This window comes from Theropithecus gelada, chromosome 12 (genome assembly GCF_003255815.1).
Source record: "Theropithecus gelada isolate Dixy chromosome 12, Tgel_1.0, whole genome shotgun sequence".
Classification (NCBI taxonomy): domain Eukaryota; kingdom Metazoa; phylum Chordata; class Mammalia; order Primates; family Cercopithecidae; genus Theropithecus; species Theropithecus gelada.
Window position 1 is genome coordinate 58,858,638 of NC_037680.1, and position 19,626 is coordinate 58,878,263.

A 19,626-nucleotide genomic window follows, 5' to 3' on the forward strand; every position below is an offset into this window, starting at 1 on the left:
GACCCATTTCTAGACTTACTTGTAAAAATTCCCTGGTGAAAGTATGAGAGCACCAGGATCATGAAGCAAATCACTTGAATTTGACAAATTTCATTCTAATTATCTGCGCAAAGAATCTCAGCTTCCACAAAGTTCTATTCTTTACATAAATAAGCACAGACGTGCAGTTAAGCTGCAATCCACCTGCCCATAGCACCTAAGCATATAATTAACTAATCAAGAAGAAATGAGGATTTGGCATAAATCACTGGTGAAAACCAACTGCTTCAATCCCCACAGCTCTCCAAAGGGGTAATACAATAAAGATGATGGCTAGGTGGATCTGATTTTACCCAACACAACCTTGCCTTTCCAAACTGCTGCAGGTGCCCTCACTGGTGTTGTGCCTCACTGGTGTTGAGTTTAGAATCATCTGGGCAACTATCATGCCTTTTTGAAGTTGCACGTGCACTTGGGAAAATATAGATACTACATACAATTGGAAGAACTTTTCAGGAAATATGGTAGGTGAATATATTTTGGGGGTCATTTTAGATTTTTGGTTATTTACCAACATCATTACATAAGACTTATGAAAACATATTTAAGTAGATGGGGATTATAATACTAAATCCATATACATGAATTTAAATATAATTTATGTTCAAAGGAAGACTTTAAAACAGATTCAAGCTAACATCTTCTTTTAAGCATTACAAAAGTATAATGCTGCTATTAATAATTCAGTACTAATGTTTAATCAATACATAAAAATGGCCACATTTTATATAATTATATTCCTCGAGGTCTATTCATTCATTATGTAGAAACCACAGAGAAATTTTGCTCATACGTTTTATCATCCTGTATTTAATTCCAGACCAAAACCAGTGGTTGCAACTTGACTTTAACATTGTAACATGTAGTATCTCTGCTTTATTTATAATATTATTTTGTGGAAAGAACAAAACTGATATATAACTGACTTTCTTAAAAATCTTCTAAGGTGCAAAAAATAGTGTTCAATTTCTAGATACTTTTAAATTACTAATTTTTTATTATAAATTCTAAAGTACATAATAGGTAACTAAAGAATCCAGAATTAAAGAGTCAATGAAGAAACAGCTGCTTTCTTAGAGAAAGGGTGTACCTCCCTCCAAAATTAAACTTTAGCTCAATCCATTACACTGTATCTACATTTCGCCTGGTCATAGATTCCACCACAGTGTAAATTTTTTCCTATCACCCTGTTGTTTAACTGCTGGTCTGATATTCCTGAACAAGTTGTAAAATGTTCACTCTAGTAAAGTAGCTATCAAGTTCAAATTTATCTCCTGACACTTAACTCTTGAAAGGTGTAGTATTCACAGCACTGAAACACTGCTCTTGCCTATAATCAGTTGAAAGAACTAAGCACAACGTTTCCTATTTAGAGGGCTGTGCAACAGCCCACAGAAACAGCTACAGATTGCATAACGTTTCCAAAGTTTTTCCAGTACTATGTCATTTATGTGCTTGAATAGTTAAGATGTTTTTTAAATGTATTTTCAGGAGTTGATAAGAGTTTGTACACAAAGTTTCAGAAAATGAAAAATCAAAAGGCTCCCTCGATATGCCTGAAGTTAAACTTTAAGCACTCTTGATTGCTCTTGATTAGTGGCAGAAACCCCAAATTAAGGATGAAGGGAGAAACTATTTTTCCTGACAGCCCTAGAGCCACCTGGGATGCAGCATTACTTACCTAAAGATGGGTCTTTGGAGATGTTTCTTCCTGATTGTGACATGGTCATCCATTTAAAGGTGAAGGTTTAACTTCTTCCTGGAAACCACTCCAGAAACTCCAGAGAGGAAATGTGGAAGCTTATTCTGATCTATTGTGCTGCAAGGAGCCCAGAAAGAAAAAGTAGTTTCCTCTTTCTCTTTTTGGGTGCTGGGAGAAAACTTCCCTGCTCTCTGCCAGCTGAGCAGTGTGTCCATAGAGGCCACATAAGACAGGCACGTTGGGGCACTCCCCCACAGAGCAGGGTGTGCAAAAACCACCAAGAGTCACGTTGATCCAGGCAAGAGAAGTGCACGGGACCCTCCGAAACAGAACAAAACAAACAGAAAACTTCCTGCCCCAGTGTCATCCAGGTAGAAACGCCCTAAGTTATTGCAGCCATGAGAGCTCTCCTTCCACATGCTGGTCAAGCTCCGAAAGGCTAAGTCCCTCCCTGTCTTTAAAACACACTGTTCTGAGGCTCAACTTTTTTTCTTCAAAATAAAAGTTGTACAGCTGGTTCAGCAGCCCCATGTGAGTACCCTCTGAAAGTTTGTTCTCTTGAAATAAGAACTGTATACAAATTAATGAAGAAAGATAGGCTGGGGTTGCATGGCTGGCTCTGCTTCAGATTATAATTATTTTACAATCTTGCTTGCATTCATGCTGGCTGAAGTGTGGAGACGACTCATCATTTTTAGCACTTATAATCTAATAGCCTCCTCTTGGCTGAAGTTGAAGATGCCATATCAACTGATAGAAGCTCATGTGAAGCTGACCAGAGCTTCAAAAGTTAGAAAAACAAAAAATGCTAATTTCTACTGGTGACATTATACCCAGATGTCTGTACCCAAATGTGGCTTTCCAACTAAGAGGAAATATCTCTTGCAAAAAAGAGATGGAAACACACACACACAGCCACATGCTTTTTTTAACAAAAAGTCCCTCCACAGTGCCCAGGAGCCTATGGTTTATATATTATATGATGAAATTTGGATTTATAAAAGTAAAAGGAAAGCAAAGCAGGTATAAAAGAATTTGTGAACAACTGAAAATAAATGATATTAAAAATTGTTTTCTTTTAGAAGACAGATTTACACTGCGGGAACTCTTATTCTAGTTCCAGATAAAGGGAATACTCGTATTTTAATGTAACTTATTTTGGAGACCTTCCTCTATCTGAATCACTAACAAAGCTCCTGTTCAGTCAATAATGTCATAAGATTCCAGATCAGAGATTTGTAATAAACTAAATCATTTCAAAGCATGATTAGAATGTTTTAAATGTATGCATGTAATAAGAGGGGGAAATGAGTAACGTGCATGCCTTCAGTTGAATGATCCATAAAAATAAAGATCAAATGTCACGAAGGAGGATACAATCTGTAGTTATTGGCACTCTCCAAATACTTACAGGGAGAAAGATCACCTTTTTATTTTCCTCCCTGAGGAGAGATAAGGAAGCAGAAGAGAGTTATAAGGGAATCATGGATTTTATTGAGCCTTTCTAATCCAAACTAGGAAATGTAATCAGTCTGAGAGCATTAAACTAAAAATAAAATAAATGGGTTCTAGTCCTAGTTCTATTGTAAATATGCCGGGCCATTGAGGGCAAATTTCTTGACCTGTCTGAGCCCATCTTCTTCTTTGTAAAATGAAATTATAATATTAATTGAATTCTATATTTCCTTCCAGCTTTAATGGTACTATCATGTTATTTCTAAATATGATTAGTCTGCATCTTGCCAAGAAACTGTCATAGAAGTTATGACGCCTGATACTTAAAAAGCTACACTTATTATGTACCATTATAAATAAATAAGGAAGCTATAAATAAAAAGATGATTTTATATTATATATAACATATTTATACAGATATTACATAGTTATATAGTGACATCTATGCCACTGTTCTCTTTATGATCAATAAGTATCCAATGATAAATTCACATGTGTGCTATATAGCAGTTAAATACACAGACCATCTATAAACAAACTTAGATGCAGACCTTTGAAGCAGATGCTTTATTATTACCATATGCTTTGGCTTTCTTTGTATTTAGAAAAGCACATAAGTAATAACACATTGTATAGGTCTTCTGGAAGGGTTTTTGCATTTGTGGGTAGTATTCAATTTCTGTAGTCATGGTTTACCTATATTACCATTAATATAGCATAAATATTCCTCCTGAGGGACAATTCAAGAAAATAATTAGCCCATCAACTTTTAAAAATTAACTTTCATTTTGTCTTCTTTTGAATTGGAAATGTGAGACAATTTCTACGTGAACACAATGGAGGGAACTCAAGACAAATACTAATAAACATCTAGCCAAGGTATAGTTCAAATGGCAAGCAAGTATGCAATATAACTTGAAGCCCAAAGGCTTGATTACCAGCTGAAGAATTTGAAAGTTGTTAATCACGGGAAATCCATAACATACTTCATTACCTTAGGTTTATATATATATATTTTTTTTCTGTGATTATGTTAGAAAGTTTAGATTCACTTTATGGAAAGCACTATATTTAAAACCAATCTTAGATCCTATAGAGCATTCAGATGACACCAGTAAATTAAATATTCACTGGGCACAAAGAAAAATATGTATTTCTTAAATGTTTTTTATTAGCTTTTTCTCAAAGAACATTTAAATTTAACGTTGGAAAAAAGTTGACTTTATCAACTTATTCAACTTTAATGTAGTATTCAATAAGACAAAGATTTCATGATTATTAATTAAATTACAAAAATATATTCCCTACATTAACACAACTGTAGTGTGCAAAATACTAAAATATATGCATACATAAAAAGGCCAAGTCTCTTATACAATAGACTATGATTTATTATGAATAGTTTTTTTCCTGAGGGGGGGTCAGAAAAGGTGTTTTTATTTTTCCTGTTGTGGAAAAACAAAGTCAGGCTGACTTTGTCTAACACGTTCACACACATACCCTACCCAACTCAGTGCTGTTAGAAACTGTCCTAACTGGTGCTCAATAAATATGTTAATTTGCTAAAACACTCAGCTGAAACACACCAAGAATTCCATCTAACCAACTCATTTTGTGTGACAAAACGCATAGATTAACCCATGTAACCTTTCCAACCAAAAGGACCCTAAGAGTGTCGTGGTATTTTCCATTAAGCATCATGGACAAAAGGTAAGCTTTTCTTTGCCTAATTTCCTTCATTGTTATTGTCTGACTGTGTTTGTAATACACAAGCGCCAAAGCATGCAATGGCAAAAAGGTCATTTGATATTATGCCATCCCAAGCACTGGAAAATGCATGGGTCTGCAGGTTCTCGGTTTAACCATATAAGTCTAGTCAAATAGCACGTGAGACCACATGTGTGTTCTTTTTGTTAAACAACATTTAATTCAACACAATGTTACAAGTTATATATTTTAATGAGCTTTAAATTAAGTGCAGGAGGGAAAAGAAAATGCAAGAAAGAAAGGATTAGATGGCATTTTAGGTTTTATCATGACACATATATGATATTATCTTAATTTAAAAAAAAACACAACACTGCTTCTTTTACTCTTCCTTCTCTACCATTCACCAAAATTAAAGCTAGGCTTGTGTATGATTAGAGTACCTCACACACCTAAACTTCAGTTTAGTTGTTGCCAATCTTTTCTCTTTTTTTGATATATTATACATGAAAGATGAAGTGTACATGGGATCCTCTCCCAGAAAAGTTCCAAAGTCTTGCTAAAATCATGAAAAGCAAAACATGGGCATTAAATGCAAACACTACTATAGTTTTCATTTGTCATAACTAGAAATATCACATCAATAAAGTGGAACACCACTTGGTCAACTATACCATGAGATAAATGGCAGGGTGTAAATTCTTCCTCATAAACTAACCATAACTGTACCCCTTTACCTCTAGAGGAAAAACTACTGCATATAAGTGAGTGAGAGTAGAATCATTTTTGAAATAACTTAAATCTGACTTATCCTTCCAAGGTAAGTCATTCACAACTTTCAGCATTTTGTTCATTCTTTATAACACATTTCTTGCTACAAGTTTTACAACTGACTAAGAAGTAGTAGATACATGATAGAGCTGGGATTTGAACTAAGATGTCTCATTCCTGAGCCCAAGCTTTTACTCCTTACAGTAGACTGTCATCTTGGCAAGCACTCTGTCTCTGGGGTCACTCAGGATCTTTCTGGGCTGTGTTTAACATTCTATTGGGAGAAGAAATAACTAACCACTCTAGAGAGTTTCTGTTCTTCTTCTAACCGCCTGCCCTACTCAAGTGTCATAACATCGCCAATTATGTTCCCAATACCTATAAACACCAGCCCTAGAAACACTTCCAAAGGGCCCTGATTCACTTGATACCAAGGTGAATTGAACAGGCTTATGGATTATCTCCTGCTAAGATATGAATGAAAGTTCTGTTCTATTATAAAGATCCCTAGACTAAAGTCAAAGAACATATATTTAAACCCCAGCTTTAGCGGCAAGTTTCCCTTCAACTCCCTAGTCAGTTTCCTCACTAGTCAAACTAAGAGGTTGGACCAGATGACCTCTAAGATCCTTTCCAGCTCTAAAATTCTGTGACTCTCTGACTAACCCTATGATAAAATGTCAAGTTCTTTAAATTTAGTGTCCAAGCAAGAATAAACTCTGTAGTCATTTTTAACTTTCCTTAACCACAACAAGGTCATGCATACCACTGGAATACTTTTCATCTCCATTGTCGTAGGATTAAAAATACAGCACATTACTCAAACGTGAAAATAAGTTACAGCATCTTTTTTTTTTTTATTGAGCTGTTGCTTTTTGTTGTTGTTGTTTTCCTTGTAGCTTCAACCCGGAACTACCCTCACTAAGCTCTGGAAAGTCAGGGATTAGTGTCTGTTGTATTCCCTGTACATGGTATATAAAACACGCTCACTGGTTATTTGTTAAGGGAACGAATACATGAACAAAGTGATCATTAATGCTATCTCATCATCTTTTTATATAAATACATATTCTTTTTCTAAAAACTCAGTCATATCTGTTAAATGTGTAATCTTTCATATTTCCTCCAGCCCATTGTTTTTCTTCAAGGAGACACCTGAGTTTATAAGGAAGTGGGTTTCTATGACCTTGAGGTGGCAGGAAAAAGGTGGTCTCAGCCCCAAACCTGCAGGTCCCTGATCTCCTTTGTGTCCTCTGGTCTCTGCAACTATGTCCCTTGTCTGTCTTGTCACTTGGTTTTCTGCACACATCTACAGCTAAAATTCACGGCTTCTCTGATCAATTGCCTTAGTTTGGGAACCTTGGTCATTTGTCATGGATTGAGTCAATCTCAGCCTTCCTTGCTGCTTCAATGTCCTCTAAGTCTCATCCACACCCTCCACTTGGATTTCTATTGAGGCTATTAAACCCTTGGCATCTGTCTAGGACCCCCTAGCCTCTTGCTGTGGTCATGGCGGGCTCATGACAGATAGACTGCCCCATCTCAGCTAGCTTTTGACATCCTCACAGGGCTAACAGAACTTCCTGAGCCTCCATCCCACACAGGTACTGAGGAGGACTTAGGATTGGCCACACCATACCTCCATTTCTACTCTGTCATAGCTAACTCACTAAATCACAGCAAAATCCACTCTGCTTTAGCTTTTCACTTTCAACCAAACCTGCTCCTCCTCTGGGATTTCAGCTTATAGGAAAGAAGTCCAAATACTTTGACCATTTGCACAAAACACCTTCCATTGGGGGTTCCCTTTTCTATAATTCATCAGGGCAGAAGAGATGCTTTTCCTATCCTATGAGGCAGAAAATATCTTAATTTATCTCTTGTATGCCTTTCATCCATCTATAACAGACCCAATGTTCAAGTCTACAGGCCTTGATCATGTATATCAGGTAGAGCTTCAAGGATTTGAGAAATAATTTTTGGTGTGAACAAAGTCTGGCTTTCAGAAATATTGTCTTAAAGGGGCTCAAAATTTCCATTTAGGTTTTCAAAACTGGTCCACACCTGTGCTTCTGGTCATACACATCAAAATGGAAGAGAGACAAAGATATTATCCCCATATATGATGAAGCTTGCTTACTCATTTCACTGGGTGCATAATGAGGACAGCATACCACAACATCCACGTTCTGCCTGATTCAATCCTCATGTACTTGTAGCTCTCATCTCAAAACCCTGACCTTTGGATCATTCCCCACTAGCTGTGCTGGCATTTTGTGCCTTGAACACTTCACGCTCTTATCCTGCCTCTTCTGTAAATACTGTTCCTTGTGTTTGAAATGCTTTTCATCCTGCTCATTGCTCAGATATCATTGCAGTGTCCCTCTTCAGAGATGTGACTCCTGATAACCCTATTTTAATTTCATATACCTGTACCTGCACTTTTTTTCCTCCCTCAGCAAGTATCATAATCTGTGTGCATCATAATCTGTTTAATTTTTTATTCACAAAGGTATCTGTTCAATGCATGAATAAATCCATTCTGCAGGATGCAATAACTGAGGAAAATATCAGAACATGTAATTTACCCTGACTACTATAAAAATAAACCTAATCAAGTTATACCAAAAATATATTTTTCTCATATATGTGACTGTAAGACCCTAAAAATAGACTCACTGATCTCTTGCAATGTTTCAAAACATTTCGTAAAACTTACATTCGTGTTTCATATTTGCCATTACACTTCTTCAAATCTGGAGCTTTACACAAATGAGAGCAAATACAATGGCATCTTAGTCCATGTTGTGCTGCTGTAACAGAATACTTGAGACTAGGTCATTTATAAGTAACAGAAATTCATTTCCTCACAATTATAGAAGCTGGGAAGTTCAATATCAAGGTGTCAGCCTCTGGTTTAGTGAGGGCCTTTTTGCTACATCCTCAAATAGGCAGAAGGCAGAAAGGAAAGCTACTTGAAAATGAAGCCTTTTTTGTTTTTTGTTTTTTTTTCCTGAAAGGGCCTTAATCCCATTAAGTGGGGAGCAGCCCTCCTGGCCTAATCCCCTCTGAAAAGTCCCTACATCTACTACCACACTGAAATCACCTGAATTTTGGAGAGGACACATTCAAACCACAGCAAAAGAGAATTGTAAAATTAACAATACAACTGACAATCACTTTGAAAATGGTTCTCAACCTCACCAGAAATGTTTTCTATCTCAGGGGAAAATTTTCTATTCATTCAGTAGCTTTATACTAGATTCCCTTGACTTGTGTATCAGACTCAGTTTATTGACCACAAATTCAATAACAAAATACACCAGAATTATTATTTTCTTAGGTTAATTAATAATAAAGTTCATATTTATAGTTTCTAATGACAAAGAAAAGCTGTTCCCCAAATTGGCTAACTCTCTGGTCAGTTAAATCCATCAGAAACAAGGATTTCTACGTCAAAAGTAGAAGAAATTCCTCTTTGTCACTGAAGTGTAGAAGCAGATCAGTTAAAGTTTGATTGGCTCCAATTAGCACTCCCACCAGTTCTGACAGCCTTAAGTGCTGCCCGTCAAAAACCTTCCTATAAGTAGTGTAACATTCTATGAAAACATCGACAACAACAACAACAACAAAGGAAATAATTTAAAACAGATTCTCAGAGCCAAACATCCATTGCTCAGTGTGTAATCAACCAATATATAAATCTACTATTAAAAGAAATGGCTTTTGTATAGTAGGCAGTTAAAGGAACATTGCAAAAACAAGTCTCCTTAATATAAAATTCTCTTGAGTCAGAGGTCTAAAAAGGAGATGGCTGAACAGGGGCTTGAGGGGTGAATAGATATTCAACAAGCAGGATAAGAAGAGCAAGCAGAGTGTTTCATAAGCCCTAAGTGTCATGCAATAATACATGATTTCGAGTGCACATGGTGGGTGAAACAGTGTGGTGTCACTCATGCGGCATTCGCCTACAGAGTTACAGAAGCTCACACCATCACATAAAAAGAGGGGCTGTAATTAGGGAAGTGATCCATGTGATATCAAAGTTTAAAAGCATGTGATTCAGAGGTTTACTCCCCAAATATGCCAAAGATATTCTTATCTGCAATTCTTCAGTCAGTGGAAAGCTGTTCAAAAGTAGCTGCATACTGAGACTTGGTTAGCTTCTCTGAAACTATGAAGTCCATCACTAAATCAACAACCTAACTTCAATATTGAGTCGTCCTTACCTGCTTTCCTCTATATTTTAAGTTTGGCTTCAATATGATGCTAAATTGGATTAGTAATTTTTTAAGTCTGCTTAAGCTTTCAGTAATGCTTATGAATAAATGTGCAGAGCTACAACCAAGAAATGAATTGAATCAATGTCAGTAACGGAAAATTTCTAAATGCTAACCTATTGACTTCTCTAAGCTTTGAGAATTAGACAGCAATAGATTTAATCATGACTCATATTGACTGAGTAGAAGCATCCACTGACTTTGCCAGACTTCCAATAGTGTGTTTGGTAAGGTTCTGTGTAAATAACCCAAATGTATAGATATAGGTTACAACCCTTATTACCTTTCTAATAAATACCACATGTATTTGTACCCTCACTCCCTAAAAAATTCATTCTAGTTTCAGCTTTTCTCTTTGCTTCTACAGAATACTCCCTCCACCCCAAGTGCACTGTAATAATCTATCCTTGGCAATCTCATCTTTGGAATTACTATCCTCTTTTGAATATCAATATATCATTACCATTAACTGTTCTACGACATGCCATAGTTACCATTTTTTAATACTTTTATTTTATTAAATTTAAAATTCAAATTCCATATAGGATTTAAACTGGTCAGTAGTGCTTTCCTAAGCCCCATACTGGACACATTATTTACTGCATCATCATTGCATGGCTTAATACCAGAATAGAATACTGGAAATCAAGTCTATCTTAGAAATGCTGCATCTTTTTCAACACTATGAACCTTCATCTTGCTCTATGGTACTAGAAAATAATAATTTTCCCTCATCTGCTCTTTTCTCTACATGACCCAATGGAAAATGTGGAGGGAGGAAAGTTGGGATGTGTTTGGCAGTCATTTACTATGTGTCAGGTACTATACTTTATATGCCCTGTTTCAGTTAATTCTACATAACACACCTGAAAGGTAGAATATCATATCTTCATTTCACACTCAAGACAACTAGACTTTAGAAAAGTTATATAATTTGCCAAAGACTGTATAGTTGGTCTATTACAGTAATAGGTTTTGAATGCAGTCTTTCTGATGCTGACATCTTTGTTCTGACTAACATATTGCACTGCCTCTCCATGATCCTATTCTTAGTTTTAATAGCAGCCTGAAAGAAAAAAGCACCTTGGCCAACCATATTTTTAAAATTATAATTCTCTGATGATTTAAATTAAGTTGAATTCTAGCAGGAATTGAGACTTGATTTCAGAGACACATTTATCTGGTTTGGGTCAATCTCACAATACAAGCCTTGCATGTGGATGGATCAATGAACCATGAAAAGCAGAAGACTAAATATTTGGAGGCTTTAAAGTTCAAATTTTGCCATTTGTTTGGTGTATAATCGTCCTTGAATAAAAGTGTATAAACAAAATTTCTGAGAAACTCTTGGGGAAAAAAATCGTTAGTAAATTTGCAAATGAAGTTGTGATATATATCCCCAACATGCAGAATGGGTCTCCAACACAAAGGTGTGTCTGTAAGGTAATTTTCTCTTTGAAATCATGTTTGCAGCCATTCAAATTGTAAAAATAATTAATTGATTAGTTAAAATTCTCTACCTTTAGACCGGGCACAGTGCCTCACGCCTATAATCCCAGCACTTTGGGAGGCCGAGGTGGGCGGATCACGAGGTCAGGAGATCGAGCCCATCCTGGCTAACATGGTGAAATTCCGTCTCTACTAAAAAATAAAAAAAAAAATTAGCTGGGCGTGGTAGCGGGCGCCTGTAGTCCCAGTTTCTTAGGAGGCTGAGGCAGGAGAATGGTGTGAACCCGGGAACCAGAGCTTGCAGTGAGCCGAGATTGCACCACAGCACTCCAGCCTGGGCGACAGAGCAAGACTCTGTCTCAAAAAAAAAAAAAAAAATTCTCTACTTTTTTTCTAAATCACTTCATAAGATATTTCACCTTCACTGAAAAGGCTAGACAGGCTCCATTCATAGACTTGTAAGGCTCAGAGTTACTTATGAGATTACCTAGCCCCTATATCCAATAAAAGAGCTGTTGCCATTACAGAGCACATATGTACCAGGCACCACCGAGGATTCTACAGAACCTATTATACCGAATTCCCCAGATGACAATATGGGACAATATTAGTATCTAATTTTAGAGATAGCTAATATTGTACAGCTGGGACTGACAAAGCAAAGATTTGAACCTGGGACTGCTTTTCACCAGAGTCCACAGAATTAATTACTAGTGCTTTAATTACTTGTAGGGTTGGGTCCATCTAATATGATTCACTTTGATTCTTTCTCTCTGTTTCTTACAATCATTTTATATTTTTATCTTCATTCTTTTCTTTTGCTCTGTTTCATAAATAATTTTCTTTTCCAGTGATAAACATCAAGTATATTATTAACTAATTCTTACCTTAAGTTTATGGAGATTCTGAACTCACTTCTCTTGGTTGTTCTGCAAATACAGAACAATGCTGTTGTTTTGAATGTACACATTCAGTATAGTTCATGAACATCAATTTTTTGACCTTGAGGTAATGAGTTATTTGTTATAAATAGAATCACAGACTTCTGGAATCTGAAGGGATTTTCAAGGTCAAGTTATTCACCCTCCTAGCCATTACAAAATTCCTCTTATTTTTCCTCTCAGAGAGCACTTACCTCTCAAGTATCCCTGAGCTGGTAAAAGTAAATCTACTGTTGCCCTGATCTCCAAATTTAAGACCTCTCATAATATGAGCATTTCATCTTGTTGAACACTACCTGTACTTAAAGATAGAGACTTCTTATACCAAGTTATTTATCTTATACCAAGTATTGATTATTATCAATACACAATCAAAAAACAACAATCTGCTCCAAGAATGGAGGGAAAACTGGCTGTGTTCAGCTTACTAAGAAGTCCTCTGTTGGTCTCCAATGGGGCCACTTCTAAGGCATATTGAAAGGTAAATTTTGGGTTTAATTTTTAAATTTTGAAAGATAATCTATTTTTAAAAGTAATTTTAGTACAATAAGGAAGTGCATTCATAAAACAAAAGGAACAAAAGAGGCAAAGAAGGGAGAGAAAGGAAGACTCACAGAGGAAATTGTGCTGTTGTAGCAAGGTTTAGCCAGCGCTTGGAAGTTCATCAAGGGAAAATTATTTACTAGAAATACAATGTAGGGAAAGAAAGTTCAGTCAAAAGATGGTAGAAAATAATGCAGAAGCATGAAATGCCATAGTATTCAGGAAGGTATCCTGGTGTGACTTAAAGGTAAAAATATGAGGAGAAATTACAGGAGATGAATCTGAAAAATTATAGAGACTGAATTATACTGAAGAGCTGAGACTATATCCAATAGGCAATGGGGAGCCACTAGTGGGCTACTATCAGAGAAATGATACCTTCTACTTTGCAGTTTTGGAAGATCTCACTGAAAAGTATAGAAAATATTTTTGAGGATTACAAGTATGGGTACAGGGATATCAGTAAAAAGCATGTTATAGTAGTCTAGGTGAAAGATGACTGTGGCCTGAAGTAAGGCAAAGGCATTAATTGCAAACAAGAGTGTATTCAAGAGATATTAACGTAGTACACAATAAGGTGTACTGAATGAAAAAGAAAAAGGATTCTAAGATAATAATGAGATTTCTCATTTGTTATCTGGGAGGATGGTGTAAGAAAACCCAGGTTGGTAATAAGAAGAAAGAAGCATAGTAGTAAGTTTACTGGTGACACACACTGAGTTTGTGATGCCAAAAGATGGTTCAAGTGAAGATATTTAATAGGCAATTAGATATTTGAATGGTGCAGGGGGGTAGTGTGATGAAAGAGGAAAGAAGACCATTATGGAGATAAAATGTGGGGGAATTTTATATAATTTATATAATAATATATTATACATATAATTTATATAATTTTATATAAAATATAAAATTATGAATGTGGATGGTCTTGCTCAGAGAGAACATTTAGATTACAAAAGAAAAGTCCCAAGAACAAAACTCTGGCAGTTGAGGAGATGGGCAGGGAAGAGTATTCAGCAAAGATGTCAGAGAGAATTGGGAGTCAGGAGGAGAAGTTTGTCCTACAACAGAAGCGGAGAGGACATTGAGTGGAAGAAAGATGTCACTGGTACCAAAGCTGCAGAGCAGTCAGAGAGATTCGTGGAACATTTCCACTAAACATTTCCAGTAAAGTTGGCAGCATGGAAGTCACTGGTGGCCTTAATTAAGGCAGTTTCTGTGCTGGAACAATTCCATATTCAGTAAGACAAAAAGTTCTGAAACCAAGAAAACCTTTAAGGTTGGGAGAATTTTTCTGATTAGGCACACAAAACAAGCACTTCAGTTAATTGTTTCTATGGAAATAAATATGAAAGGAAGATATGGACTAACTGTACAAATATTTGAAGTCACAGAAAAAGTACATATGACTATCTGTTTACATGACAATATTTTACTTTGAGGAAGTTGTTGTTTTCTACCTTTAATGCCTTGATTTAAAGTTTCTGAGGATATTTCTGCTTTTGGGAGGACATGTATAGGAACACAACAGAAATATAAACCAAAAGAAAAGTTGCCCTAATTGTGTCTTCCTCAGTTGGAATTCACTTGTATAATCTTTTCTGGTTATGGTACATGTAGAAAGGGTGACACTGTTGTCCCAGAGCATATAATTTAAGCAAACACAGATTATCTCATATATCCTCCTCTTCCTTTCAGGATTCATTTCCAGAATCCCAGTGCTCTCATTTTAATTTCTGGAAGTTCAAGTCTCAAACTGAAGCAATCATCTAGGGTTAATAGTCTACATATTTTCTTCCCATTCTGATTTCTATACAAACTCGCGTATTCTGTGTTTCATTGGCTCAAAATGGTACTCTGAGCCAGCAGACCTGAGGAAGAAATGAAATCTGCTAATATATTAGGAGATGACAAATTCTTCTTATTACATTCTGGAACACAATTATCAAAAACTCTAACTGAAAGTAACTGTGGCAGATCAATGGGATGCTATTTAGTTATAGGCATGCCTTTAAATCATACCACATAGCTATCTATTCTTCCTGACTATATGCAGACATCATATACTTCCACTCAACTGCAGTAAATGCCTATTGTGTTTTCATTTATGAAAAAGAAATAATAAATGTTTGACATATTTCTGCATTATTAAAACAAGATATATTCTAAATAAAATACCTTTCTATTGAGAAATGAATTAACAGTACATAAAACTTAAGGCGTATTTTCAATATTAAAATTAGATTTTTCCAAATTATCCAAAATGCTTATTATACCAATATTATGGGTGTAAAATATTCTTTATTTTCTCTTCTACGTTAAAATGTTACTTTTATTATATATTTAATTTTCATGGGGATTTTTTGCTTTATTTCTCTTCTTTTCTGCTGATTTTTCTGCTCAAGCACCAAACTGGTTTAATTACTGTAGCTTTTTGTATGCCTAAACATTGAATAATAACAGTCTTCCTTCAGTTTATTTTTTCCCTTACCACAAAACTTTTTTGGATATTAATGTATGTGTACTAGTCCATTCTCGTGCTACTAATAAAGACATACCTTAGACTGGGAGATTTATAAAGGAAAGAGGTTTAATGGACTCACAGTTCCACATGGCTGGGGAGTCATCATAATCATGGCAGAAGACAAAGGAAGAGCCAAGGGTCATCTTACATGGCAGCAGGCAAAATGGCTTGTGCAGAACTCCCATTTATAAAACCCATCAGCTCTCATGGGACTTATTCACTACACGAGAACTGTATGGGCGAAACCAACCCCATGATTCAATTACCTCCACCTGGCCCCATCTTTGACACGTGGGGATTATCACAATTCAAGGTGAGATTTGGGTGGGGACAAAGCCAAACCATATCAGCATGTTTATTCTTCTCCATAAATTTATTTTTATATATAATCATTGTATATATACAAATCTATTAATTTGAGCAAAAGAATATTGAGGATAATAGGAGTCAGGTGGCTCATAATTGGAGATGGAATTTCACATATGGAAAGGGGAAGAACTAAAATAGGTACTATGGCATTGGCTAGAAGTTAGAGGTACTGGTATAAACCATAGGTTTTATAAATATAATATATACAACCCTAGCTATGTCCAGTGAGAGGAGCAAGAAACGACACAACAGTAGCAATTAGCACACTTAGCACCCACATGTTAGTTTCTATATATGATTTGCTACTAAAAGTTATCAATATTCTTTATAAAACAGGCTGAATCCAGAGCTGAGGAGAGAGAAAGTGCAAGATAAATCTGGAATACATCACACTAGAAAGTAAGGATGCGTTCAAAGAATTATGGGAGCATATCAAAAGAACATGCGAATGAGCTTGAAGAGACTTCATTTATCAAATCTAGGACAATTTGAGCATCTAAATAAATAATGATAGCAATGTTTTATGTCTTATTGCCCACTGAATAAAATCAGAATCCATGAGTCATTACTGATAAAAATGAATGAATGAATACATTAGGAATAAAGGTCTTCCTATTGGAAAACACCAACTGATAAACACCAAAGGAATGATAGAGCTAGAAAACCAGTGAATAGTAAAACCATTGGGTGAAAATTTGGTGAGAAGGAAGCAGGATATTTATACAGTCTCAAAATGTCATTCTATAATTTCTAATTAATTCAAAAAATTAAAAATGGGAATATTACTGGTATTGCATCACTATTAGGACAAACTAGGATTAATTATGTACCTTCTGACCCAATATCACAAAAACAAGTCAACTCATTTTAGTAGAAATAAAAATGTCTAATTCTTTTGGTGGAAATACCAAACATAACCAAAGTGAGGGAAAGTCTATAAATAATTGGCCTGTACTCTAAAAATGTCAAGGTCAAAAAACACAAGGAAAGGTTGAAGAACCATTCCAAATTAAAAGACCCAAGAGAACTGACAACTAAATGCAATGTATCATCTTAGATTTGCTTATACATTAGGAATTACATAGATATAAAAGATTATTGAGACAAAGACAAAACTTAAAAAAGAACTGCAGATTAAACAGCATTTTTTCTGTATTAAATTCTTTGATTTCAATTGTGCTCTATATGTGCAAAGGTGTGATAAAAATTATATGCATTATGTAATACATATTTAATTTGATTCTAGTCATATAATAAACTTCATATTTATATGCATGTTTAATTATACATGAATAAAGAGAATAAAAGACAATGATAAATGGGGCAAAACATAAACAATTGTTCCTGGAGTTCCTTGTACTATTCTTGCAACTTTAAAATTATATTACAGTTGAAAATTGTTTAAAAACTAGTTGCAACTTTAATTTTTAAATCATATGGAAATTATAGATTTTAAAAGGTCAAAGGAAATGTATAATTTAGCATTATCTTGAAATGTTATATCTTACAATAAATTTTGCTACATCAAAACTTTGTGATGCCATATTTCGGAAGCAAGGTTAACAACTTTGGGAGAATGACATCTGTGTATTGTCTCTATTTACAGTGATTTACAAACAAAACAAAACAATCAATAATAAGTAAGATGGGTAATCAGTGAATATGTTGAGTATTAAGCCCAACCAAAATCTTCCCCCTTCACCCTGAAGGGGGTTCAGGTAAATCCCCCTTCTAAGGTTTACCTGAATTCTTCAAGTAGAATCAATCATACCACTCAACTCACATACCATTGTTTTTCTAATTTTCCTAGGACATATAAAACTTTCTACCTTGGATAATAATTACGTATAAACACATTATCTTTGAGAATCAACTAAAAGAACTCCTTAAGCATAGAACTCCTATTTGCTTAAAAATTTTTCGGTGGCTGCCAGATGCCCTTAAGATGGTCAAACTGTTTAATTTACATTACATAAAATATTATATACTATATTTAAGCTTCATAAATCACATATATATATAAAAAATATAGTTTGGCTATGATGTGGTTTGGCTCTGTGTCCCCACTCAAATCTCAGGTTGAATTGTAATTCTCATTGCTGGAGGAGGTACCTGGTGGGAGGTTATTGGATCATGGGGGCAGATCTCCCCCTTGCTGGTCTCGAAATAGTGAGTGAGTTCTCATATATGATGGTTTAAAAGTGTGTGACACTTCCTCTTTTGCTCTCTCTCTCTCCTGTCAACATGCGAAGATGTGCTTGCTTCCCCTTCACCTTTCGCCATGATTGTGAGTTTCTTAAGGCCTCCCCAGTCATGCCTCCTCTACAACCTGTGCAACTGTGAGTCAATTAAACTTCTTTTATTTCTTTTTTTTTATTTTTTAATTTTTTTTATTTTTGAGACAGAGTTTCACTCTTGTTGCCCAGGCTTGAGTTTAATGGTGTGATCTCGGCTCACTGAAACCCCCGCCTTCTGGATTCAAGCAATTCTCCTGCCTTAGCCTCCCAAGTAGCTGGGATTACAGGCATGTGCCACCACGCCCGGCTAATTTTGTATTTTTAGTAGAGACAAGGTTTCTCCGTGTTGGTCAGGCTGGTCTTGAACTCCTGACCTCAGGTGATCTGCCCGCCTTGGCCTCCCAAAATGCTGGGATTTCAGGCATGAGCCACTGCACCCGGCCAAACTTCTTTTTTCTTTTTCTTTTTTTCCCTTTTCTTTTTTTTTTTTTTTTTATTATACTTTATGTTCTAGGGTCCATGTGCACAATGTGCAGGTTCATTACATATGTATACATGTGCCATGTTGGTGTTCCGCACCCATTAACTCGTCATTTACATTAGGTATATCTCCTAATGCTATCCCTCCCCCTCCCCACCCCACAACAGGCCCCGGTGTGTGATGTTCCCCTTCCTGTGTCCAAGTGCTCTCATTGTTCAAATCCCACCTGTGACTGAGAATATGCGGTGTTTGGTTTTCTGTTCTTATGATAGTTTGCTGAGAATGAGGGTTTCCAGCTGCATCCATGTCCCTACAAACGACATGAACTCATCCTTTTTTATAGCCACATAGTATTCCATGGCGTGTATGTGCCACATTGCCTTAATCCAGTCTATCATTTATGAACATTTGGGTTGGTTCCAAGTCTTTGCTATTGTGAATAGTGCTGCAATAAACATACGCGTGCATGTGTCTTTATAGCAGCATGATTTATAATCCTTTGGGTATATACCGAGTAATGGAATGGCTGGGTCAAATGGTATTTCTAGTTCTAGATCCTTGAGGAATCGCCACACTATTTTCCACGGTGGTTGAACTAGTTTACAGTCCCACCAACAGTGTAAAAGTGTTCCTATTTCTCCACATCCTCTCCAACACTTGCTGTTTCCTGACTTTCTAATGATCGCCATTCTAACTGGTCTCAGGTAGTTATGCACAGCAGTGTGAGAACAGCCTAATATAGGCTAGGTCTCTCAAAATCTCACCACCCACTCTTTCACTAAATAGACACACGGTCCAGGCTTTGGCAATATTGGATGACTTTCAGTTCACCTAAATCACTATATTTTTCCCTCCAAGAAGTTTTTAGTTCCTTTGCGTAGAATATGCTTCCTTCAAATTCTTCCCCCAGCCATTTCTGGCTTAATGTTTAACCCTCAGTATGGGTATGTCTTGCTTCTAGAAGTCTTCCTTGAGAATCAAATCTGAGACAGATGTCCCTTCTTTGTGGCTGTGTATGTTTACTTCCAGTTTCAAATCATCTGTAGCATGATTACAATAGCACTTAACTTCTTTTCATTAATCATTAACTATAACTTTCCTGTCTTATTTTGTACAGTATTGAGGGAA

The 19,626-nt window shown here is 35.9% G+C and overlaps 1 protein-coding gene across 6 annotated transcripts in view; it reads right to left on the minus strand.

Moving 5' to 3' along the window:
• Positions 1-19,626, minus strand: part of PDE1A (phosphodiesterase 1A) — a 403,806-nt gene that overhangs the window by 301,023 nt on the left and 83,157 nt on the right. For 2 of the 6 annotated variants that reach the window (XM_025404061.1, XM_025404063.1), the window contains exon 1: positions 1,721-2,191. The exons of the other annotated variants lie outside the window; for them this stretch is intronic. In XM_025404061.1, the coding sequence (XP_025259846.1) occupies positions 1,721-1,773 (53 nt within the window). In that variant the 5' untranslated portion in view covers positions 1,774-2,191. Of the gene's footprint in view, positions 1-1,720; positions 2,192-19,626 lie in introns of those variants that run through there. 6 annotated transcript variants of the gene reach the window in all.